General features: G+C 36.8%; 1 protein-coding gene across 7 annotated transcripts in view; it reads right to left on the bottom strand.

Moving 5' to 3' along the window:
• Nucleotides 1-27,017, bottom strand: part of SPAG17 (sperm associated antigen 17) — a 209,397-nt gene that overhangs the window by 94,557 nt on the left and 87,823 nt on the right. For all 7 annotated transcript variants that reach the window (XM_046645074.1, XM_046645076.1, XM_046645075.1 and 4 more), the window contains 8 exons: nt 26,649-26,799; nt 23,644-23,871; nt 23,328-23,546; nt 16,605-16,666; nt 15,872-15,985; nt 10,709-10,863; nt 2,545-2,726; nt 874-971 (listed from right to left, as the gene is read on the bottom strand). In XM_046645074.1, the coding sequence (XP_046501030.1) occupies nt 874-971; nt 2,545-2,726; nt 10,709-10,863; nt 15,872-15,985; nt 16,605-16,666; nt 23,328-23,546; nt 23,644-23,871; nt 26,649-26,799 (1,209 nt within the window). The remainder of the gene's footprint in view (nt 1-873; nt 972-2,544; nt 2,727-10,708; nt 10,864-15,871; nt 15,986-16,604; nt 16,667-23,327; nt 23,547-23,643; nt 23,872-26,648; nt 26,800-27,017) is intronic.

The raw sequence follows: 27,017 nt of genomic DNA on the forward strand, positions 1-27,017 counted from the left end.
CATGCATTTCTATTATATACTTAGGAGTGGAATTGTTAGATAAACAGAAATTGTATGCTTAACTTTGTAGACACGTCCAGTTTTCCAAAGTGGAAGTGCCAACTTATATGTCAACCAGCAGTGTATGAGAATTCACCTTCTTACCAAAATTTGGCATTGTGTCTTTTAAATTTTGGCCCAAAATAATTGATTTGACTACATAAAAGGTAAATATTTCTGAATAAATAGAAACATAAGTGATAATTACTAATAAGGAAATTATTTAATAAATTATGGTACATCCAAATTAAAGACTGATATATTGCTACAAAAATAAGTCAGATCTCTAGATATTGTCTGGAAGTGATATTCATGATATATAGCTAAGAGAAAAAAGCATGTGGCACAGTAAAAAAAGCATACCAAATCTAAACCAAAACCAAACAAACGAAAACCCTCTTTATATTTGTACATGAATGCTTGTATGAGCATAGAACATACCAAATTGTTCGTATTTCTTATTTCAAAGACTTAGGAGAACCAGGGTAATTCTGATTGATTATAAAAGCATATATTACTTTTGTAATTAAAAATTCCAATTAAAATATGCAAACAAAAATAACCACCTGCAGCAGAAACAGAGGGTATACCAGGTACGGACAAGGTACTGCCCTGGATTTGGGCTATATAAAAATGAATGACACAGCTTCCCTTAATGGCTTATCATCTGGTGGAAGAGACATCTTCGTGGAGAGATTGTCCTTTCATTGCAAATTCAATTATTTCTGAGAGTTTAACAAAATGATTATTTTCTGTTATACCACACAAGTTCCCCGTCACAAAATAATTTTGAATTTGTGATTACTCAATGTTATTTGCCTTTCTTTGGATTACCTTGAGAGAGCCTTCTAAAATGAAAGGAATCTTTTCCTTCTCTTTCTCTTTTTCTTTTTCTTGATCTATTAACTCTGTTTTGCTCATTCCTTTGTTACCTATAACCAGAGAAAATGAAACTTCTTAGTAACTCCCTAAAATAAAGTTTCATAGAAGGACCAAACTTCTGGGCTGTAGGGGATCTCAAAGGTTATGAAGTTCAACTCCCCATTTATTGATCTTTGAATTTTTTCTTGCCTTCTCCAAGGTGGACACCTGAAGTAGAACTGAGCTCCTTCAGGGATGAGGAGCTCACTGGTGGTGGAGGCATTCTGTTCTCAGCGTGTTGAGACTTTTAAGCCCTTATTGAACTGGATTCTCTTCCTAGAGCTTTAACCTAATTACTCCTAGTTCAACCCCTTATGACTGCACAGAAAAAAAATCCATCTTTTCCTTCTATATCAAAGACTTCCTTTTGCCATTGTAGTCATTCAGTTTTGAAGATTTACATCTTTTCTGACACGGGAGGCCTCAAACAGAATGCAACACCTACCAGTGTATTCCAATCCCAAACTGACCATTTTCTGGATTTCCATAGGCACCTAGATAGTTATTAAGCTTTTGGTTCTGTTCAGAAGCAGAAAGAAAAGGCAGGTTAACCTACAATTTTTCCTGCTAATAGGCAAGTATGGCCCTAGGCACAATTGTGAGGGGGTGGCCCTCCCTCTCCTTCTCATACAGCCCCATCCATTATTCCAGGTACTTAGTGCTGTCCTGTTGCATTCCCACCACAAGGAAGTCCACGCTGATGGATGGGTTATATAACCATTTTGGTGGATGGTGAATGATTCATCATCAACTTGGCTTTGTAAGTTTTATTTTAGAATCAAGCCAAGCACTAATTCTTTTGGTAATTGATAGAGGTTACAAAAACTTTGGAAATTATATAGCGTTGCTTCTTTATGAATCACTTTCAACTTTGGCTATCAGAAATAATGAATATTGTCAACATGAAATCCATTCCCTTTGCACAAACCCAGGGGAATATCCTTATTTTCCAGATGAATTACCTCATTGTTTCACTTCTTTATCAACTATCCTTTCTCTTTTTGTCACCCTCTTCTCCTCTCCCCTGAGAGCATCAAAGCCATGGAAATTGACAACAAAACAAAGATGCATTGATCCAACATCCTGTCAGGTCCCTGCCATAGGGCCCCCAAAATCTCTTTTTCCTTTGTTTTTAGATTCCTTCCCTCAGTCTTGGGACTCTTCTGTTGGCCGTCTAAGGAAGATCTTGTCTTTCAGAATCTAAAATTATTCTAAGGGAGACATACTGACTCTGAATTTACCTCATACATTGTCAACAATTCTTAGACAGCTGAAACTTTCACTCCTACTAAAAGAAAGGCATCTGGCATTTCCCTAACATCGAATTTGATCTGCATAACAGATTGTATCTTCCAGATCTGGCAGGAAGTGGGGTCAATATAAGACAAACTTTCCATTATCCCACTCAGGTAAGTTCTTAATCACATGTGGAATGCAGCTATTCTATCTTTTCATAGAAAGTGAAGAGTCACAGAAATTTTGTGGGTAACTCTTTTTTAATCCTGAAATAGTCACAGTCTTGATTAAACTAAGAAGTAAGAGAATTTGGGGGAACTTCATGGATAAGTTCAACTGGTTACCTACTTTTAGATTTTTTAACAGAATAAATTTTGCTAGGGGAAGAAATTTTGCCACTAGCAGGAGATTTCACTTCCTGCTCAAGCTTGCTCCTGCTGAGTTCCTCAGCCATTTTAGATTCCTGATATATAGCTTCTTCTTTTATGATCCAGTCTTGAATGGACTGTGCAACAAGTTCCAAATAATTCCTAAAAAAAGCAAAAAAGAGCAGCTGACAATTGAGTTATTATTAGTTAAACAATGCTTAAGATATTGACTATGCAAATGAATTTTTCAAAAATGAATTGATCCTAAATTGTCCATTTAAATAGGCCCTAAATTGCCTATTATAAATGTAATAGACTCAGATATATCCTAGAGGCATTTTGTACAAAGTAGTCAAATACGTATATCCAGGGAGCATATGAAAAATGCCAGACTTCATTCACAATTAAAGACAAGTAAATTTAAAAATAAGATATTTCCACCCAAGTTAATGATTAAAAAGTTGGATAATACCAAGAGTTGACGAAAGTTTGGAGAAACAGTCACTCTCAATATGGTTAGTTGGAGAGTATTATGGTACAATCTCTTTTTAGGGCAATTTTATAACACAATGGAAACTCTAAATTGACTGCCAGATAATTGACTCAGCAGATTAACCGAAACACTCCAGTCTTGCTGTAAAACTTCCTGGTCTTGTGAACAGCCACATCCTACACAGTATGCCCTAAGCCGCTCCCGCACTTATGCTCACAGCAGCAAGTTGTTGCTTACCGGGAGTCAGTCATATTTGTTCCCAAATCCATTCATCCTGTTTATACTGATTATTCTAATTATTTTTAAACTAAATGTTATGTATACTTACAACATATAAATGTCCAAAGAGAGTTGCTTCTGAGGAAATAAGGTGAAATATTTAGGTTTGACAATAAAGATTAGATATCATCAAATCGTGTAAAAATAAGGCTGAAAGTTTTGAAAACATAAAGCTCGATGGATTCTATACTCAGGTTGCTTCACAGTTTTCTTTAATTCTTGGTCCCTTTTAAAGAATCTAAAAATTGTAGACTATGAAGTACGGGTGCGCAACATCTTCATTTGGAAGGTAAAAGGCATCTCAGACTCAGCGTGTCCCTAAGTGAACTCCTGGTCTTCCAGCCCAAAGTGCCCCATCTTAGCTGAGGGCAAGGCTGCACTCTCAGCTGAACAGGCCAAACACCCTGAAGTTATTATTCTCGACCACTCTTATTTTCTCACACTCTTCTTCCTATCTGTCAGGAATTCCAAATGATTTTTTAAAACATATATTTAAAATACATTCCAAATCTGATCACTTCTCACTTCCTTTACTGCCGTCTCTCTGGTCTAAACTATCACCTCTTGCTAGGATTGCTCCAATAGCCTGCCAAGGGGTCTCCCTATTCTGAGCCTTGACCCCCCGCTGTCATAGTCTATTCTCAACACAGCAACTAGAGAGGTCCTTTTCATTCTTAAATCAGATCGTGTCTGTCTTCTGCTCAGACCCTCTCAATGAATCTCCATTTCAAACAAAACCCAGAATCCTTGCTATTGATCTGTGATGAGAGAATACACACTCACTTATACAGCCAAATCAGCATTCATATGAGAGGAAAAAATAAAGAACATTTCAGCATGCAATGATTCAGGAAGTTTGCCACCCATGGACACTTTCTGAAAGAATTACTCACTAATATTCCAGCTGCATTAAAAAAATAAATCCAAGAAAGAAGACAACATGGTATATAAGTAAAAGGGTTGAGGAAAAAAACAGTAAAACTTATAATTAAATGTAAATAAGTATACTATTTATTTGTAATTAAAAAATATTACTTTATAATTGGAAACAAATTTCTAGACAGTTTCAAAACGGGAGGTAGGAGATTTGTAGGGAGTAAGCGAAAATATGTTAAAAACTTTAAGATTTTCTGCAAAATGATATTAAGACTCATTACCTCCAGTTATGACATAAAAAATGTTTAAATATGTGGCTTAAAAAGATAGGTATAATCTCTAGAAGAATATAAATAGAATGTATAATTTTTAAAAAATCACACGCTAAGAATAAACTAAGAAAATTAAACAAAAGGAAGGAAAGGGATTAATCTTAATCCCTTTTAACAGAACTAGGCCTATAAAATTAAAAGGTAAGAATGAGGTCAAACATAGTATTAACAAAATAAAAATGAATAGATTAAATTTCTGTAAAATTTAAAGATCTTTAATATTGTTAATAATTATTATTAAAACCTTTAAAAAGACAGAGGATCTCAGAATGGCTGAAAAAATTCAAGTTGATATTTAAAAGAGATGTATCCACAAATCAAAATGACGCAGAAAAATAAGAGGTAACAGACGGCTGACTAGGAAGCCAGAAGGCTGGCTCCTTGAAGACTTTTGTGAGTAGCTGCGCTAACCCTGCACCACTACGCCACCCCAGATTTCTTACTCCAGGAGAAGAATAATCCCTTTACTCGTTTAACCCTTGTAGTCTGTCTTCCATTAATATAGTAAAACGCAATTTCTAGCTGACATGTAAAATGATTGAGAAAGTTGTATCAGTAAATTCTTATACAAAAGAGATTTCCAACAATATTAATAGCAAACATGGTTAAATTCAAGGTGAAAAGCATTAAAGGAAACACACAGGGACGTTTTATCATGTTGATAAAAGTTACAATCCATTAGGAAGGATGCCTCCAAGAATACAGATTCAAAACTAAATTTATACAAACACACATACACAGTACACACGCCAAACTAACAGAAAGGAGAAGTAGACAGAGCTATAATCATACAGACAGACATTAATACGTCTCAGAAGTGAGCATTTATCACGAGAATACTCTGTTCAATTTTATTCCAATAGACTGGAAAATCTAGATGTCACGCATGATCCCCTAAAAAAATAGAAATTACCAAAACTAACTGAAGACGAAATAGAAAAGCTGAATAGAGTACTAACTTTAGAAGAACTGAAAAGGTTGTAGGCAATCCATTCCTCATCCTTTCACACTGCCATTCCTCCCAGTGGGCCCTGCTCTTCAGCCCCTAGGAAGCCACTAGCTCTAAATGGTTTTCCACGTGAAGCATTCTTACCCTTTGCAAAATAGACAATGCGCTATATTATGTAAGCTACAGTACGTGTGAGTAAATGGTCAGCAACAGGGCCTTGGAAAATAACCTTATAGTCCAACTTCTGACTGTACTGTTTTTTTTGGAAGCTACAGAGTTAAGATAAACGTGGACTGTTTTGACTGCCTTGTGTGCTGTGGAACCCCAGCTCTGTGGGCTTGCTCCTTAATAAGGCAGTTGAGAGTTGGCATGTAGGTCTTGGTGGGAAACTGAGGCTGTGGCTTCTCTGCGTGAAGCGGAGCCACACAGTGTCTGGTGCTCATCTTTGGCAGCCATACGCAACCAGTGTTGGTGAGGGAAGCAAAAGACACTGTGTACTGGGGTATCTGCTGAGCCTCCTGATACGGTAAAGATGCTGGTCGTGCTGTATTTCCTGCCCTGTATTCTTTCATAAAGCTAGGTAAACACAGAACTGGATTAAAGCCTACTGCGTTGTGTGAGTCTGGTTGTTAATTTGAACCCACAACCACCTTATGTTGGAGAATCAGGTCATAAAAATAATACATAATTGCCAATGTATTCTAAGAGGTTAGCATAACATTGATGCACATCTAAGTGATATAGTTTTGCATACTTGGGAGAATATTACAAAAATCACTGAGAAGTAAATTATGGAACAAGTCATAAAATAGATTACTGAGAGAAAAAGTTGTATAGGTAGAAGTAATTTATCTATTTTAATAAATTATAAAATCTAGGTAATAAATCAATACGCAAGTTTTTATTACTTAATCTGTATTAATCTGAAGCAAAGTGTAGCTAACATTTTTACTTGGATGAGGCATGGGAAAAGGCATGGTTGCCCTTTGGTGAATGTAGGGATGTACATAACAAACCCTGGGGTTTGGCTTTTTAAAGTACTTTCTAGTTTTTGTTTCTATTATCAATGGTATTGTTTCCTTTTTAAAATTTCTTGTGGTTCACAAAAATGAAATTTAAAAAATATGATCTCCAGTAATTTATCCCATTGTTCCATAATTCTTCTATAGATTCCTTTGAGATTTTCCTGTGTGGATAACAACCTCAACTGTTAATAATGACATTTCCTTCTATTCTTTTCCATTGTTAGACTTTCAAGTTACTTTGGTGTGCGTTGTGAGGAAGATTGGCCCTGAGCTAACATCTATTGCAAATCTTCTTTTTGCTGGAGGAAAATGGTCACTGAGCTAACATCTGTGCCAATCTTCCTCTGTTTTGTATGTGGGACGCCTCCATAGCATGGCTTTTAGAATGGTGCGTAGGTCCACGCCTGGGATCCAAACCCGAGAACCCTGGGCCGCTGAAGTGGAGCGTGCAGACTTAACCGCTATGAACCCTGGGCCGCTGAAGTGGAGCGTGCAGACTTAACCGCTATGACACTGGGCCGCTGAAGTGGAGCGTGCAGACTTAACCGCTATGACACTGGGCTGGCCCCTACTTTTAAGTTACCTTTATTAATATATTGTACTGATTTAGGGCTTCATTAAATGTTGATTAGAATTGGTGACAGTGGCCATTTCTTTTTTCTGATTTCACAGAGCACAGTCGTAACACTTCCTATTAATGATGTTTACATCTTAACAGCTTCAAAGGCATCCACAAGACAATGGGATAATTTTCTTCAATGTGTTGAGAAGAATTTAGTGTGAGTCAAGAACTATATCCTGAGTAAAAATATCTTTCATGAACAAGATTAAAATGCAGACATTTTCAAGAAACAAAATTGATTTTATCACTAAAAATCCTCGTTACAGGAACTTCTAAAGCCCTTACCTCAGAAAGAAGGAAAATAAAACAGTAAGCATATGTTAATTTATACAAACACCAGCTGTAAAAGCAAATAATAATACTGTCTAATTTGTGAGGTTAAAAACATCAAAATAAAACTAAAGCCTTAGACTACAATAATACAAAATGTGGAATAAGGACATCTTAAATAAAAGCATTGTATTATACTATTTGGGAGGAAAGTAAAGTCACTGACTTTGGACCTTGCTAATCTTTGGACCTTGTTAGAAATATTGGAATTTCTAAAGGATGAGTTAAAAGATGTAGTATATAACTGTCATTCTAGTTGAAGTAAAATGTGAAATTAATCTGAACAAGATAAAAGAATGAAAACTAAAGAAATTGAAAAAATAAAAAGAAAATAAAAAAATAAAAAGAAAATAAAAAGAAAAAAATAAAAAGAAAAAGACAAAATTAAATGGCTGAAATTAATCCAAATATATGAACTAGATTCTCAAGTAAGGCAAATTTAGTTTTTGCTTTTGTTTCTGTTTTTTTGCCTAGGAAGATTACCCAGAGCTAACATTGATTGCCAACATGAGCCACCGCCATAGCAAAAGATGAATTGTGTAGGTCCGCACCCAGGGGCTGAACCCAGGTCACCGAAGCAGAGTGCACGGAACTTAATCACTGCACCGCTGGGGTTGCCCCTATATCCAGTTTCTGTAATGAGTAAATGGATAGGAAAGGATACAACAGACAAAATATTAAAGAAAAAGGCTTATATAATTTATCACAATCAGATAAAATACATGTGATAAAATCTGTGTAGACATATCAGACAAAATAAACTTGACAACCAAAAGCAATCCTAGCGATAAAGAGAGACATTGCATAATGATAAAAGCTTAGTCAGGAAGACATAGCAATTTTGTTTTTGTATTTGTTTAATACCAAAACCTCAACATGTATGAAGCCAAAAATTGATAAAATTATAGGGAGAAATTGACAAATTTACCATCACATAGTGAGCTTTTAAAAATCTTTTTTCTCATTAATTGATTGACCAAGTTTTCAAAAATCAGAAAGAGTGTGGAAGATTTTAAAAAAGTACAACCCTGCACTCAAAAACTGGAGAATATGCTGTCTTATCATGCAAACTTGGAGCATTTACAAAAACTGACCACATATTAAACAATGATGCAGATCTCAACAAATTTCATAGCATCAGTATTCTATAGAGCATGTTATCTGGCCACTATTATCTATAAACTGTAACAAAATGTAACTCACCAAATATTTAAAATTAAAATTCACATTTCTATGTAATCCCTGGGCAAAATAAGAAAGCATGATGGAAATTAGAAATGAAAGATAAGAAAAATACTATCAACCATATACTTTATGGTGCTGCTCAGGTAGTACTTAGAAAGAGATTTTACTGTAAATGGTTATGAAGCAACAAATAAACAAAAAACAACTCAAAATCCTGAGATAAGCTTCTAATTTAAGAAGTTAGATAAAGAAGATCAAAACAATCCAAAGGAATTAAAAGAGAGGAAATAATAAAGATGCCAAAATAAATGAAATAAAAAGGAGAAAGGATCAAAAGCAAAAAATTGATTTTTAAAAATATTAACAAAATTGGTAAACTTTTGGCAAGATTGATCTAGAAAAATATAGAGAAATCACAGATTTAAAATATCAGGAATTAAAAGGACTACAGATGTAGACGTGACACATTAAAAAGCAAGAGACTATTGCAATCGACTCTATGCCAGTAACTTTGAAAACAGGCGAAACGGCCAAATTCCTAGAAAAACATAAATTATCAAACCTACTTCAAAAATAAATAGAAAATCCAAAGAGTCTAATAACCATGACAGAAACCGAATCAATAATTAAACATCTTCCCAGGTCCAGATGTTTTTATCTGTAAGTTTTCCCAAATGCCAAAGGAACATATATCTTACTCTTGCACAAACTCTTTCAGAAAATCAAAAAATAGAAAAGGAGAACATTCCCCAGTTAATTTATGAGGCTAATATAATCTCAATACCAAAGCCAGAAAAGAACACTTAAAGAAGGGAAAATTACAGCTGACTCCTGCCCATGAATACAGATGCAAATATTCTAAACACTATATTAGCAAACCAAATACAGCAATTTATGAAAAAGATAACATAATGGACAAATTGGATTTTCACAAGAATGCAAAGTTGAACACTAGAATATCTGTTAATAAAATTTAGCAGTTTAGTAGATTAAAGGAAAAAATATGAACAACCACATTGGTGCAGAAAAATCGTTTGATACAATTTAACAGTCATTCGTGATTAAGAACGCATAGCAAACTAGTAACAGGAGGAACTCTTTCAACCTAGGGTATCCACATAAATCCTACTGCAAAAAAGACCCATTCTTAATAGTTGAATATTCAAAATCTGGAACAAGATAAAGGCGCTCTCTCAAAATTTTATTGGAAGTCCTAGTCAGCAAATAAGACCAGAAAAGAAATTAAAAGTATAATTATTGGCAAGGAGAAATAAAACAAAGAAAAATATTAGCTTAATGTCTTGAGGTGCCTATTATGTGCCTTAATTTAAAAAATTATTTTGACTTTAAAATGTGTGTGTTCGTGTGTGTGTGTGTGTGTGTGTGTGCATGCACACAACTTGTTTCCCCAATTATTCTGTATGTCCATTCTCCATATCTCTCTGTATCCTTTAGGACTAAAACAATGCTATACAAATAACAAATACTGAATATACATTAACCAGTATTGAAAAAATAATGAAATGTCCTCGTTATTAACGTGAAGAAAGAGCAAAGTATTAAGATACCAATGAAATAACTAAGGAGCTGGGAAGGAAAAAAAATCATTGATTCCTAGAGGTCCCTTTGCTGGGAACGTCACCGCATATGTCACCCCAGTTGCCCCACATTTGAGTACTTCCCTAGACCAAGTGGGATTTACCCAAACCAGCAGGCAGAATGCCATGTTTTGTAGTTCCTACCTGAAATCTTTCAGAGGCGGTTCTCTTAGAGTCTAAATGAATCAAATGTAGCTTAATAATATCCCTTCTAGACTCAATGGGGCCAGGAATGACATCTATCTTCTTCAGTGGTGTAGTTTCAACGCCTATCACAGTGCCTGGCTCTCAGCAGACCTTCAATTTGGTGAGCTGAATTGAATCTATAGTACTACACAAATGTTTTCATTGAGTTGAACCACCTAGCTTAGGCTACGGAACTAAAAACTGAGTAACTAAGTAACTAACAAGCTAACTAAAGTAAGATAGCTAGCTAACTAAACTAAGTTGGTTACCTGAATCCAACATTGGAGTGAAGAGCAACATTCCAATATTCACAATGCAGACGTTGTAAATTCATTGGATTATGAAAGACTAATAGTAAAGAGTTGTCTTGGGTGTGGTAATAAGAATCAATACATCTGTAATGCTGATTGGCTTCTTGAAGAACCTGAAAATCAAAATAACTGCAGTGTTGTATCTTTTTTTTCCCAAGAGCAGGGTCTCCTGCTAAGGCATTTCTCTGCTCCCTCCTTTTCCTCCCCTTATCTCCACACTGTTAGTCAAGGTGAGAGCATAAACAGTAACCATGTTTTGGAGCATTTCAGCAACTCTTATAGAAAAACAAATACTAGGCTCCACGCATAAAGGCATTTACTCAAGTGTTTTTCATTAAGGCTGGGAGGTGATAATGAAGTCCAGCGGTTACTTATTCAACATTTTCCATGCCTTCATACAGATCATCTCATTTATCATCATTAAAAACATCAGATAAATAGGTATAATTATTTTTCCCATTTCAAAATATTAAAATCTTTGTTTTACAGCATAAAAACAAAGAGAGAGGATAAGAAACTTGTTCAAGAACAGAGTTCACTGAGGTCTGGTGCCAGGGCTCATAGCGGTCTTTCAACTCTAAATGTCCCCATTTCGCACTCCACAGAGTGCCCTCCACTACTCAGGCTGTAGGACAGAGGAACGAGGCAAGTGCTCTTTCTGATACACATTGTTTCTATAGGACTTCTAACTCTGGCCTTTCCCCAAACATTCTACCCTCAGCATGCACTGCAATTACAGCTACCAATAGAGGGGCACAGTGGGCACATTGTTGTCCTGTTTCCTATTTACTGCCAATCAACATAAGCAAATATGTCCATAGGACAATAAATTAGACAGCTGTGGGGTTTTGTTTTTGCTTTCCTTTTCAATATCAATCTGGTGCAGCAGCTTTCAGTTCTCTGCTGTCTGGATGATCTGAAGGCGTGGAATTGCGTATCATGCTGCGAAAGGACCGCTTTACTTTTGCTTTCCATTTGACACTGGGAGCATAACCCAAATAACACATTTACTTCCCCAATCTAGTCCCATGTACGAGTGTCTTTATGGAGCGGCATTTAAACTCTTACATCTGTTCCCTGAAAGCCATTACAGAAAACATACATGTGGTGAAAAGTTTTTTCTATGTAGGGCACTATACATTACTTTTTTTGAAAGGCAAATTCCCTTCAGACTTTAAATCCAAAAAACAAATATGTTTGTTTCTGATGAGCATGTACCCTTCCTTCAGTTCGAGAGCTCTTCAATTTTCATGTTTTCACGTTTACTTTGGCTGCTCGGACACACAGCACCAAGTTTCTCAGAGCTACAGTTGCTTTCAATAGATGTTTGATAAGTTTTCATATAATATCTTTCTCCTTTTTCACTACTTGGTTTTTATTTATTCTTGCATGTTAATATTGTTGGTATCATTATTAGTTAATTATTTCATTAAAAATAAACACCTACTGTGTGTCAGGCACTGTAGGTTCTATGAAAACAAAATTGAACAAGAGAGACAAGATTTTCCTCTAAAATCTGATTAAGACTTTTATAGATCATTCTGGAGTTCAGAGAGGTGTTCTAAGAAGTTGAAATTGATGGAACAATGATATGCAGAGAACAGACTGGAGCAGGCAAGAGCAGAAGCAGCTTGATGATTGGGAGGATATTCCAGGAGAACGAGAGGATGGTAGTTGGATTAAAGTAGCAACAGCGGAGATGGTGAAGAGCGTGAGGGCATATTTTGAAGTATACCCCTCAAAACTTGTTGATGGATCAGACATAAGGACAAAGGAAAGGCTGAAATAAAGGATGACCCTTGGTTTTTTGGCGTCACAGTGACATTTGCTGAGATGGATGAGGGAAGAAACATGCTTAGGTGGGAAAATTATGAGCTTCATGTGGGACACTAAATTTGAGATGCCTGTCAGAAATTCAAGTGGAATTTGGAGTTAGCTATACTAGCGTGGAGCTCAAGAGAGAGATAATTTGGAAGATAAAAATCCAGGAGTATATAATAGATGAAATCATTAAAAGATAGTGTTTATAGAGGAGAGAAGATGGTTCAGGGCTTAGCCTTGAGGCACTTCAATATTCAGATGTTGGGCGGAGGAGAAATATTCAACAAAATTCCAGATGGAGCACTGGGGAAGGTACGGTGTCTTGGAAGCCAAGAGTGGAGAGTGTTTCATGGAGAAGTGATCAACTCTGTGTTGCTGTTAAAAGGTCAAGGTAGGTGAAGAAAGATAAGTGTACACTAGATTTGGCAGGACAGTTATCAGTGATCTTGAAAAGTGCAGCTTCATGGAATGGTGAGGACAGAGGCAAATTGAAATAAAGTCTGAGGTGCCTGCCCGGTGGCACAGCAGTTAGGTTCGCACATTTGCTTCTTGGTGGCCCAGTGTTCACCGGTTCGGATCCTGAGTGCAGACATGGCACCACTTGGCAAAAGCCATGCTGTGGTAGGCATCCCACGAATAACGTAGTGGAAGATGGGCACGGATGTTAGCTCAGGGCCAGTCTTCCTCAGTAAAAGAGGAGGATTGGCAGTAGCTAGCTCAGGGCTAATCTTCCTCAAAAAAAAAAAAAAAAAAAAGTCTGAAATGAGCTTCCAGTTAAAAAGGGAGGATTAAACATATGTGCTCCATAACATCCTACTAAAAGAACAGTAAAATTGTTAGTTTTTAATATCACAAAGTTGAAGGCCACAGGAGAGGAGACAAAGGCAACATTTTAGTAGCTGTTATTGACAACTCCCCCTTGCCCTGACCTCATATAGCACTTCCCATCATAGTTTTAGCATCTCATTACTAATATGAGCAAAGAAGTAAATATCCTTAGAGATTACTCTCTAATATGAAAAATGGAGACAAAAAAAAAAGAAAACTTAAGGAAAAAGAGACAAGGGAGGGAAAAGATACTAAGACTTCAAAGGACTTTAATAGTCTCATAGAGATAAGAGAAGATACGGTATCTGGGAATGTGAACAGGATGCTATAAAAAGGTAACTTGAAATCGTAAATAGAACTTTAGGAAACTAAAATGTCGGTAACAGAAATAGAAGAATTGGATGAAAGCTGAGCCATATTTCTAGAATAAAAAGACAAAGTGTTGAAACTAGGAGAGAAGAGATAAGTAAATTGGAAGTTCAGTCCAGGAAGTCTAAGATTAGAATAATAGGAGTTTCAGGAAGAAAGAATAGAGAAAACAGAGGAGAGACGATTATCAAAGCAATAATTGTAGAACATTTCCCAAATATAAAGACAGGAATTTCTGGATTGTGCTGGGCTCACCAGTACAATACTAGGAAATAGAACCACACCAAGGCTCGTCAACAGGAAATCCAGAACATTGGAGCAACTTGAAGATCTTGAAATCTTTCAGAGAGAAGAAAAAAACAGACTCAAACAATTGATCAGGAAGCAGAATTTCTTTGTTTCTTCTCAAGGACAATCCAAGAAGCTAGAAGACTATTGAGGAATGCCTTCAAAGTTTTGAGGGGAAATGCTTTTTAACTTAGCATTTTATGTAAATCCAAACCGTCAGTCAAATGTAAGGGTAGAATTAAGATATTTTCAAACATCCAATGCCTCAAAAATTCGCCTGACATATCTTAATTCAGGAGCCTCCTGAAAGAGACGGTCCCCTACAAACAGAGAGTAACCCAAGAGAGAAGACATGGGTTCAGCAAACAGAGTATTTAACTGGAAAGAGAAGGCAAAGGATGTGGCCAGGATGATTGTAAAGGGTGATCCCAGGATGACAGCTGTGCAGCAGCCTAGAGGGCAAGCAGGAGTTCAGAGCATATGGGAGAGACATCACCTAGATAATAAAACTGATAGAATACATGTTAGGTTTGAATGTATTAAGAGGAGATTTACTCTTTGGTAGAGGGTTTGGGGATGAGTAATGATAAAGGCATAGTAAACCAAACAGATGAAAAAAAGGGGAAAATGAATTCCAGGGAAGACAAAAATAGTGTCAAAAAAGGAAATGCAATCCTAGAATACTATACAGTGCAGCTGTAACATTTATACAGTTGAAATAAAGTAAATATTGAATATTGATCTAACCAAAAATTATATTAGAGTTAACAGTGCCAGAGAACTGCTAGTGGGAGTGTGGGAGTGGATGAGTGAGTGTGCAAGTGTGTGTGTTTAGATGGGGGTGGGCGGAGCTATATTCTCAAGAGGGAGTCAACTGAGGAAGATGCTCAAAACAAACTAAAACTAAACAAAATATCCTGGTTCTTTAGAGATAGCTGAGGTAAATAACAAAAGAAACAGGCGAATGCCTTGAAGATTTTTACCTCTGGGAATTTAGGCATGAGAGTAGGAGGGAGCTGCTATTTTTCATAAGACTTTATAGAACTTTCTGGCTTTAAAAATATGTAGATGTAAAACTTTGATAAAAGTAAAATCGAAATTAAGAAGATAAAACAAAAAAGAGTATGGGTTTTTGTGTAAAATGTAAATGCAACAAAAGGAGTTAGCTGCAGGATGACTTTTGCACGGTGGTTAAGAGCACAAGTCTGGGGCCAGGTTTCTTGGGTTCATATCCCGCTTCTCTCACTTACCAGCCACGTGACCTTGGGCAAAAGTTACTATTGGTCAAGGTGCCTCAGTTTCCTACTATTCAAATAGTCTCTACTTCATAGGATTATTGCAAAGACTAAATGAGCTAATACACATATTAGTCATTGCTTAGCATATGGTAAGTGCTCAGTAAATGTTAGCTATCACAGGTTCCATTGCCCTGTTAACTGCATCAGAACATATTTTGATATGTGGTGAAAACTGAATAAAACTGACAGGCAATATGGGAAAAAACGAAGGTGCTTCCCAATAACGTCTTACTTTTTTTTTTTTTAGAAAATATGTGCAGCAGTCATGAACATTTTTTTTTTTCTTAAAAGGTTTTATAAACACATCCTTTTGGAAAGTGTGTTTTAAACTATTTCGGAGATTCCCTGGGCATGCATAGCTCAATCTGGGAATAGACTCGTTTTATAGCTGAAGTAAATGGGAATATTGATCTGAACTAGATCTGAGAGAGTGACCTAGAAGTGAACTGTTCTAAAGCACAGCATGACTCTCCAGGCCTCTCCGACCGTCTCCCGGAGACTCACAGGCCGTTAATACCTGCAGTAGAACTTTCGGTTTAAAATGTTCAGTGAAACTCCAATCCATTAGGCCGCGTTGCTCTGTTTTCTTTATGTCCTCCAACTCTGCTTCCACAGTCATCTTCTTGGATTTCTAAAAAATCATAGGAATACAATCTCAGCTTTAATTTGTTTAAGTCTGAATGGAGCCCTCTTGGACTCCATCAACGAGGCAGCATGCACTCCATCTAATTGGGGAAATCTGCATATGTATAAATCCATATGGCAACATTTTAGGAGAACTGCTGCCAGAAAGAGTACGCCTTTGACTTTTTTTTTTATGGGCAACATAATCTAAATATTTTTATTGTTAGGTTATACTCTTCTGAGTCCTGTTAGCAATTATAGGCAGGTTTTCTGAACTCACTTCAAGCCAGCATTAGCTCTACATGGCTGTATGGTCAGCAGGTGTTTGTGAGGTTGCCAAGCCACACTGTCTAGAGAGGAGCATGCAGCTTGGAAGTTTTGCTTAAGCCGGCTAGCGAAATTAACTCCTTTCTCTCCAGCTGGAGCTGGTCTGGGATGTCTGAATAATCCCTCTCCTCTAGCATTAGCATTCTCCTGCTAAGCATCTCCTTATATGTATGTATGTACGTACGCATGTACGTATGTATGTATGTATGTATTTACTTATTTAGTGTGTCTCACTCTGGGTCACAGTTTTCTCAGATCATCTTGCTTGTATCTACACTATTAGGGAAATAATTCCTTACCTTTTCAGGAGGATCAACATTTGTGACTGCTTCATCTTTGATCTCATTGCCCGTGGTCTGCTCTGTAAATCAAAGACACCAACATCCAGTTGTGTTGGCCCTTTGTTCTTGCCTTTGTCAGCGCTGTGCCTTTTTGTTACCCGTATGATCTATGTTTCTGTGCTGAAAAGGTAATTCCTGAAAGGCATGTTTCATGGGTCCAAAAAGGTGTTTGTGTCAATAATTCTAAATCAGTGCCTACCTAGAAAAGTCACATTAAACACTTTGAAAAGAAGCCCGCTTCCTAGATGATACATTCCTTAATCCCATCAGATATGCTGCCATCAGGCTTTATCACTTACGTCTAACAGTGCACCTATACCTTTACAAGTGGCAAATATTTACTGATTAAACCATATCAACTGTTTGCCTTATCCTGCTGGCAATGATCATAAAACCTTTTTGAACTTCCGTGGGTCACATTTTGTGGGTGACAGATTAGGTCAGGTGGCAGGGGATGTGTGGAAAGGAGAACTACCAGATGACTACACCGCCTATTAGAAAATGATTCTATTTCACATCCTGCAGGGCTCTTCTTCCATACGTTAATCTTTCATTAATTTAAAAACCATTTAATGAGCACCTGCAGATTTATAGGAGTTTAACAAAAGTTAGTTAAATGAATAAATGAATAAATGAATAAATGAATAAATGAGTGGGCCCACAGCACCATAACATAGACCAACATGAGTCATGCATACTAGCTGTCCTTGTGACCAAAGAGTATACTTATGTGATGATTGGGATCACGATATCATCCTTGGCTACGGAGCAAACAGCTATATGAATGGACAGAGAGGGAACAGATTCATGCTGTTAATTTCTGCATCACATGCTTTAGTAGTTCCTAAAGTTAACAAATGGTGCATAGAAAAAGAAGAGTTCCATGATAAATAAGTTTAACATGGATAAACAAACATCTTTACTGTGAATGTCTCAGAATTTGTAATATGCTCTTGTGATCATGAGTCTCTAATAAAGAAATGGATGAAACATATAGCATATTGCAAATTCAACCAAAGAAATGGAGTGGAGGATGAGTCTTGGGGTAACGTATTTGCGACGCTGCTGAATAACTGAGCCAACCTGACTTTTTATTACCCTTGAATAATAGCAAATTAATCCCTGCAAAGTCATACATATGAAACTCTTCCAATACATCTCTTTCATTCTCCCTTGCTCATTCCACTCCAGACTCACTGGCTTGCTTGCTGGGTCTTGAAGTTTTTGTACTTGCTTTTCTCCTTGCCTGGCATGCTTTGCTTTTAGATATTTACCTGTTGCAAATCCTTACTTCATTCCTATTGTTGCTCAAATGTCACCTCCTCAAGAGCCCCCTGCTTTATTTTCAATCACAGCATTTATCACTGACTGACAATATTTATTTGTTTGTGTCTGTCTCTCCATCCTGAATGTGAATTCCTGGAGAATAAGAACTTTATCTTATTTTCCCTAACTGTACACTGAGCACCCAGCACGTAGTAGGAACTCAGTAAATATTTTTTTTTCTGACGGAATGAGGCAATCTACATCACATATTGAAAGTGGAAATGTATATAGAGCCATATATAGAGAACAGAAATGTGGAAGAAACCCTACAACAAAAGCTTATTTTGAGGTAAGCATAAGATTTAACTTTTCATTTTGTAGCAAAGAACCGCATCCGGGCTTCTAGAGGGAGTAGTTAATTATGCATGCCAAGAATAAGCCAATGTTTTTCTTTCTTTTAGGAGCATAACTACTTACATTTTCGCTACTAGTTCCATCTTGCTTTGGGCTGGTGAAGGTGACAGCGTGAATGTTCCATTTTGATTTAGAGAAAAACTATAAAGTCAATTCAGTTCAGTATTTATATAAATACATCTACTCAAGAGAAAACTCAGGCCAACTATAACTCTAAATAGTCCATGATGTCCCATGTGTCCTTGGAGCAATTGATATGAAATCTGTGGAACAAAAATTATTCTATTCTGTGGTCTGCCAGATTTCCGGGAGATTTGATATTCCCTCCTGTGTCTTGAGGATCCAGGAGAAAAAGTCTCCAGTTTAGAAAATATGTTCTTAAATAATTGTGCATCAGTTATTTTGTCAAAAGAAAGAACATTCTAAAACTAATCTGAACTCTTTATTTAATAGTAGAGTAAAACTCATTTTTTCTTTCTTTCTGATTTCTGCCTTCAACTGCATAATCCTTTGACAGTGTGATTCAGTAGTTTTTGACACATCTGGAAATGGATGCGTTCCCATCCCTTTGAAAAACAGCTTTCCTAATCTGTTTTACTTTAGAGATAACAAGATCCCTCTGCAAAGCAGTTACTTTATTAAAAAAACACCCAACAAGCATAAAGGGCACATCTAAACCTATAGCCTCATGGTTATCAACTCTCAGGTTTTTCATAAATATCCAATAGGACCTGTCAAGTTCAAAAACAGTCTCAGATGGAAATCCAGTGTTTGGTTAAGAAAAGCACAAATATTCAGGCCTTCATGTCCAGAAACAGGCTTTTCTATGTATTTGATGCTAAGATGGTTGTGCAGGAAATACATGAGCAATCTCTGCTTTGTCTAAAGAGATTTAAAGTGGCTGCTTTAGAAGTGTGATTCAGAGTTAGGGGGAAAACGCAAGATCAACAACAACAACAAAAACTTCGCTCACACACAACAGCCACAGCAAGGCACCGAGGCTCAGCTGCCCTCTTCCATTCAAATGTAACAGTTCCTTGATGTGGGCCAACATACACCATGTAGAATCCCTTACAGGTCATGGGTTCAGCTCTCAAGATTGCTCAGCCTCTGGGATACACTATCCATTAGAGCATTTTCAGCCCCAACTGGAGGTGCTCTAAGTATCTATTCCACCAGGATCCAGAATGCCAATTTATGTGGTTTGACCACCAGGTGGCATAAGTTGCCCGAGGAAAATTATACACCAATTGCTCTAAAGAAAAAAATAAGACAAAACAAAACAAAACAAAAAACCCTCAGGCCTTATATCTCTCCTGGCTTATTCTGGCTCCATATTAACTGAAAGTGACTTTGTTATATGTTTATATTCCCAAAGGATGCAGTAATGCCATAACATCCCAGGTTAATTTATTTGGCTTAATTTTTTGTGAGTTAGGCTATTAGGTAAGAATATTTAGAACAGAGAAGTAGGAAACCGACCCTATTGGGAAGGAAGGAAGGAAGATCCAAAGGCAACAAAATCAAGATTAAGTAACAGCATGAAGAAGAGACTATAAATGTGGTTAAACCATTAGATACATCACAAGGAACTTCTGGAAGTGAGTAAGCCACAAGAACAGTGGAGGAAGCATGGGTTTGAAGCTGGATAGTCCTGTGTTGGAATCCTAACTTCCTACATATATGTGGTTGTACAAGTTACTTAACCCTTCTGAGCCTTCATTTCCTCATCCTTCGAACTGGGATAATAGTATCTTCCTCATAGCTTGATGTTTATATAAAGTTTTAGTTAACATATGTAAAACATCTTAGCATAGTGCTTGGAATATAGCAGGGCAATATTAAACAAATGTTATCTCCTTCCCTCCTCTATCCTCCTCATCTTCACTTATCTCTCTACTAATAGGAAAGCAGATTCTCCCTAATTCCACTCCATCGATGACTTACTCTTCTACCCTCATCTAGATAAATGAAAATGGTAAGATGACAGTTCAGTCAATACTGACTTAACACCTGTTCTCTGGCGGCACTGACCACTTATTTTTTTTTATGCTCTTAAAAATTTTGAAATAGAACACATACAGAAGAGTGCATAGAATATAAATTCTTGGTACAATGAATAATAATAAAGAAAAGTCCTAGCACTCCAGACATCTTTTATGTGTCTTTTCATAATCACAACTTCCTTATTAAACTTTCATATCCATCCTGATTTTTTGTGTGTGGATTATTTTGGGTTTTGTACACACACAATATTTACAAATAATAGCAGTTTTGTTTCTTCCTTTTAAAACTTTATACTGTTCTCTCTTTTTCTTGTCTTACTGAGTTGGCTAGCATCTCCAATGTAATATTGAATACAAGTGTTTCTAGTGGATAGCCTCCTGATCTCAAAGGAAATTTTAAACTTCTCATATTGATATATAATGTCCATTGTAGTAATTTAAAAATAACCTTTATATGGTAGAGGAATTTTCCTTCTATTGCTAGCTTGCTATCTTTTATTCATAAATTGCTATAGAATTTTAGGTGATTTTTCTGCATCTGAGATGATTATGTCATATTTTTCTCATTAATGTGATAATTGATACATTATATTGATTTTTAGAATATGTTTTTATCTTCTATTCCTGTTACAAAAACGACTTTTTTGTGATGTATTCTTATCATTTTATATATTGCTAGATCAGTTTACTTTTTTCCTTTTTTTGAGGAAGATTAGCCCATCCACTGCCAATCCTCCTCTTTTTGCTGAGGAAGACTGGCCCTGAGCTAACATAAGTGCGCATCTCCCTCTATTTTATATGTGGGATGCCACCACAGCATGGCTTGATAAGCAGTGTGTAGGTCTGTGCCAGGGATCTGAACCTCTGGTGAACCCTGGGCCGACAAAGCGGAATGTGCAACTTAACTGCTATGTGACGGGGCTGGCCCCTAGTTTACTTATGTTTTATTTAGGATTTTTGCATCTGTGTTCATGAATGAGTTTGATTTATAATTTTCTTTTGTTGTACTATCCCTCATAAAATGAGTAGGGGAGGATACCCTTTTTTTATTTCTCGGAATAATTTTTGTTAAGATTAGAATTATTTCTTTTTGGAGTGTTTGTTATCACTAGTCAATGAGATCATTTGGGCTTGGCATGCCCTATTTGAGAAGATTTTTAATTATTGATTTAATTTATTTAAATGGTTACAAGACTATTCAGGTTTTCTATTTCTCTTGAGTCATTGTTGGTAAGTTCTCCTTTTCTAGTAATATGCTCATTTCATTTTTAGATTTAGTGGAATAATGTTGTTTATATCCTCTTACTGTCTTTTAAATTTCTGTAGGACCAGAGGGAAGTCTATTTCTTTATTCCTGATTATTTTCATTCCGGATATGGTTTTATTCCTAATATGGTTATTCATGGTTCTCTTTTCTGTGATTGGCTTGTTAAAAATATTTATCAATTTTAAAAGTCTTTCCAAATAATCAAGCTTTTGTATTATTTGTTCTTCCTTATTGCATCTATATTTTCTGTCTTTAATTTCTCTTATTTTCTTCCTTTTACTTTATTTGGATTTATTTATTCATCTTTATCTAACTACTTGAGGTTGATGTTTAGCTAATTAATTTTTAGTTTTCTTTTAAAAATGTATTCATTTCAAGTTGTAAACTTCTGAGTATCTCTTGCTTTAACTGTATTCTACAAATTTTGATATTTAGTATTTTCATTATCATTCAGTTCAAAATATTTTCCAGTTTCTATTGTGATTTTTTCTTTGACCTAGCTATTATATAGAAGTGTATTTGTTAGTTTTGAAAATTTGGGGGTTTTCTCATTATCTTTTTGTAATTGATCTCTACCATAATTTCACTGTGGTGTGAGAACATACCACAGTGGTTTTGATCCTGTGAAAATTTGTTGAGACTTATTTTATGGTCCAATGTATGGTTAATATTTTTAAGATAAACATACTCATGACCTCTAAGAAGCTATAGTACTATGGAGGCTTTACTATAGGCATATGGATAATTGTAATAAATAGTAGGAAATGATAACTAATGCCATGAAAGAAGAGTAGATTAATTATGATCATGGGAATGCTAAGGGAGGCATTTCCAGATGGACATATCTAACAAAGCTTCATGGAAGTGCCACAGAAACCTAATCATAATCAAAAAGAGAACTCCACATGGAGGGTATTGTGGGGGAAAGGTGCAGAGATTGAAATGAGTAGGCTGTGTAGAGGAAACAGGGCCTGATTCTGTTTGGCTAGTTCATGGGATGAGTAGGCAAAATGGAAAAAGCGGAAAGAGGCTTGGGAAAGTAATTTGGTGCTATTGGAGAAGCACGTAAAGCAGCCAAGGAGTCGGGTTTGATTTTGCAGGTAGTAGGGAGCCATGGAAGGTTATAAGCAGGGAAATAACAGAGCAGTATTTTATGTAATTAATCTGATAGTTGTGTCACAGACGGGAGATTGTGTAAGACAGCACAATAAAAATTTAGCCTAATATTCTTCTATGTTTCTATACCTCCTAATATAACAATATTTCAGATGCTAAATTCTAGAATGAGAGTAATTATCTGAGCTACAAGGAGTAGAGGAAGGGAATCGATGTTCATTGAGCATTGATTGTGTACTAAGCTCTGTACTGGGCAGCTCATTATGTTATTGCAGTAATTTTTCATAATTTTTGCATAGAATCACAATAATGTTGTGAAATACTAACAATGAAGGTTTCAATTATGTTCACTGCACTACATTTACTAAGGTAAGAATGGACTAAGAGCCCTTAGGATATTTTGAAAAACAAAGGTTGAAATAAGGAGAACTTACTGAATAACAACATTCAGTAACAAAGTTTAATTAACCAAATAAACTTAGATATGAAACAGCTTTTCAGTTTAAATAGGGGGGTGTTTAAATTTAAATAATGAATCTTGAATCATTTTTTGTTTTATACATTCTATAGTAGCGACTACACACATACACACACACACACACATTTACTTACCCAAAGGCTCAGATTGGAGCTGAGTCTTCAAGCTGTCGTCCTGCTCTGACAGCTCTCTATCATCAGGGTCTAAGGATTTCTTATTATTCGAGTCAGAATGCTGCATATTGCTAGCATCAGCCTGACTAGGGTCTGAAGGTTCTTTATTGCTCTCATCATCTTGCACAGACGCTGGCATATTCTGATCCACAAACAAAATTCTGTCTTTGGTTTCAGTATCTAGTCAGTGTAAAAAGGATCCATGAGATAAAATACTAGAAAAAAATCAAGAATCATAAGATGGAAGAATGCCATTTTTTCCCTCCATGCAGTATACCTGTTTTCTGTTTGACCTCTTGGGTGTTCATTTTCGTGATGTATTGTTGCCTTATCTGTTTAGCAAATTTGGCAGGGTTGTCCCATGGTATGTTGAACATCTCACAATCAGTCCCATACATCATCCGAGCAGGCTTTAGTTTCCCTTTTTCATCAACTGTAGAGAGTTTCAGGCTCTCAAAAGTAAACACTTTGAAGGCTCGTTCTACTTCATTCCAGCTCAAGACTTCTGTAAGAAAGCAGGACCCATGAGGCTAAGAATGGTCTTATTACCACATAGCATAGGGCTGACAGTGGGGAACCAAGGGGTTGTCCACTAGAATGACAAAGGAGTCACGCCATGATGGGTGCTGACCTGATCTTAAACATGGGCTCCACAATTCTGCAACAAATATCAAAGGTACCTAATAATAGGAAAAGTTAAATAATCAAGATATAATTTATCAAGATAAAGCTCTCGAACTCCTTCATAGCTTAATCAATATTAGGCGCCCAGATTAATTCTCATGGACTTTCCAGGGTATCATATCTGTGGAGTATGTTTAAAACTTATCATTTTTAAGCAAAAGCACCTTTTTCTGCTGTTGTAATTTAAAACAAAAATTATTCAGGTGTGTCTAATATAGGCTGTGATATTCAGTAGATTTTCCTATTCCTTCAGGCTCAAAAAAGGCCTCTTTCCTGCAATGAATCGGTGTGGTACTTTCCATAATTTGCACTTCAAAGGTTATCAGCCTTCGATGGACTCTATGCATCTGTGTATTTATTCTTTTATAGCATTTATTCATCTGTTCACTCACTCACTCATTTTTGTTTTCTATGTATTAGGCCTTGTCATAGCTGCCTAAGATTCAAAGACAAGATTTGGTTCTTGCATTTGTGAACTCCAAAGTAGAGGGGTAGGAGATAGGCATTAACAAATAATCATGGAATTTGGTGAGGAAAAATGAAATGATTGTGGTAGATCAATGATTCAGAGGTCACCTCCACTTTCTCTCCAACAGAGATGAGGGCAGCAGGAGGGTTCCTTTTGGAAAAAACATGGGGAAATTCAGAAGAGAGACAGGGAAGAGGTAAAAGTTACAGACTTAGGGAAAGTTTGCTCATTCATTTATTTCACAAATGTTTTTTGAGCACCTACTAGATGTCAGTGACTCATAAAAGCTGGGACCCCAGCAGTGAACAAAGCAGTGAACTCCCGATCTAATGAAGTGTCCACTCCAGCGGTTGGAAACAGACAGTCAACAGATGAGTGTACACTATATCAGAGATGAAAAGAAGAATAAAGCTAGGAGAGGTGATAACAAGTAATAATGGCTGAGGAGGGGCTTCTATTTTATATAAGGTAGCCAGATAAAACCCCTGTGAACAATTAGGCAGAAATGTGAAAGAAGTGGGAGAGCAAGCCAGATGGACATCTGGGAGAAAAGTGATGAAGGCAGGGGAAACAGAAAGTGCAAAGATCCTGAGGCAGGGGTGTGATTGACATGTTCAAGGAATCACAGTGAGGCCAATGAAGATAGAGTGGAGTGAAACAATAGAGCTTGGTAGGCGATGGGCTGAAAAAGTCTGAGAAGGAACAGTTTAGATGTTACCCCGAATGAACGGGTGACCACTAGAGGGTTTTGAGCTGAGAAGGCACATGATTTGACTATTATCCCAGAAGGGCCATTCCAGTTATTGTGCAACAAAAAGACTATAGGTCAAAAGGTAGACCAACTGGGAAGCTACTGAAATAGTCCAAGTGAGAAGTGATGGTGGTCTGGGCTGGGATGGCAGTGAGGGATGTGGTGGGACTGGTCATGGCACAGTAAGGAAAAAACAGGAACCAGCAATGACTCCATGGTTTTGGTAGAAAATTGTTGCCATTTACTGAAATAAGGAGGACTGTGAATGGACAAATTTCAGGAAAATCCAGAGTCTGGTTTTGGACCTATTAAGTATGAGGTACTGAGAGAGAAAAGAGGAAGGAGAGGCAGGAGGAACAAGCGGTTGGCAGGGACATGTAAGTGGAATATGTGTGAAGCTTCAGTGACAGCAACAGAAACAAGAATCCTGTGCTATGTGTCCAACTGAGGTGGAGAGAGGATGGAATCCCAGCAAAAGGCAGAAGGAGAAGTGGAGCGTGGCAGGATGTAGGCAAAGGACAGGTGTTCCCAGGGATGTTGGGACAAATGTGACACACCCAGGCCCAGGAGGCTGGACCCCGCATTTCCATGAGCTGTTGGCACGACAGTATAAAAAATTTTAACTAAGCCTACTTAAAATGAAAAAAACCTCGAGATAAAAATATTTTGTAATTTGCTTAGAGTTAGAAATGAAATGAGAAGGAAGATCTGCACACGCTTTTCTCTTTTCTAGGTCCAATGCTTTCTTGTCAAATAAGATTATCTATGTAATTTCATATTCCTTCTTATCAGTAGGAATATATGTGATACTGTCTGAAGTGGACACAGTCTTTGTTTTAGGAAATGATTGTCTCTATCATACAATCCCAGGGAACTCTGCAATGAGACGCTGATTTTAAATACGCTTAATGACCCCTCCTTCCACGGTCTTCAAAAAGCATAAAACGGCCCTTCCCATTGTGAGAGGTTAACTTGAATCAACACACTCTCAGAACAGCACCGACAGGGGGCCCTCTAATCTGTCCTCTAAACTAGGATAGGGATTACGACATCATCTCCAATGATGTCACTGAGGGCAGGTGGGGTTGGGGTTGAGCGAGGAGAAAGAGGGAAGAAGGGGATTATTCTTGCTGTGGAAACACAGTAGAAAGAAAACCCGGTGCATCAAATGAAGAAGCTTATGTATCATACCTATCAAACTATTGCTAACGGCATTATTTTTCAAGATAAGAAAATAGCAGTCAATCAAAATACCCAGCTCAGTCTCTGAAAGGTCTTTCACTAATCAAAATACTTTTTGCAAATAGGGGTGTAACATTAAGAGGCACATGTGACCATAAATGAATGAGTTTAAGCTAAGACAAAGCAATGTACTCACCATTTGTACAAAAGTGCATGAGCTCATGAATTGTAGCTAGACGTTTAGTGCTGTTCCATGGCGGGGGCAGAGGGAATTCAAGGAATTCCCACAGTGGCAACTTGGACTGCATCTCCTGCTCAATTTGAACTGGGTCGAAATTCTTTGGGTCCTGATGAAAAAAGAGCAACATGACAGAAGACATTAAAGTAAGCTGTCAAGTGCCTTATGCATATGGAGAAGGCAAAACATGATACTTTCGTTCTCATTATTTGGGAACAGGGGAAATCAATGGTAATTGGGGAAGACAAACTGTTGGTATTTTGCTGAAGGTCAAAAAAAAAAAAAACCGCTAGTTCTCACTTTGCCAGAGGTTCCTGGTGCAAAGAA

This window comes from Equus quagga, chromosome 18 (assembly GCF_021613505.1).
Source record: "Equus quagga isolate Etosha38 chromosome 18, UCLA_HA_Equagga_1.0, whole genome shotgun sequence".
Classification (NCBI taxonomy): Eukaryota; Metazoa; Chordata; class Mammalia; order Perissodactyla; family Equidae; genus Equus; species Equus quagga.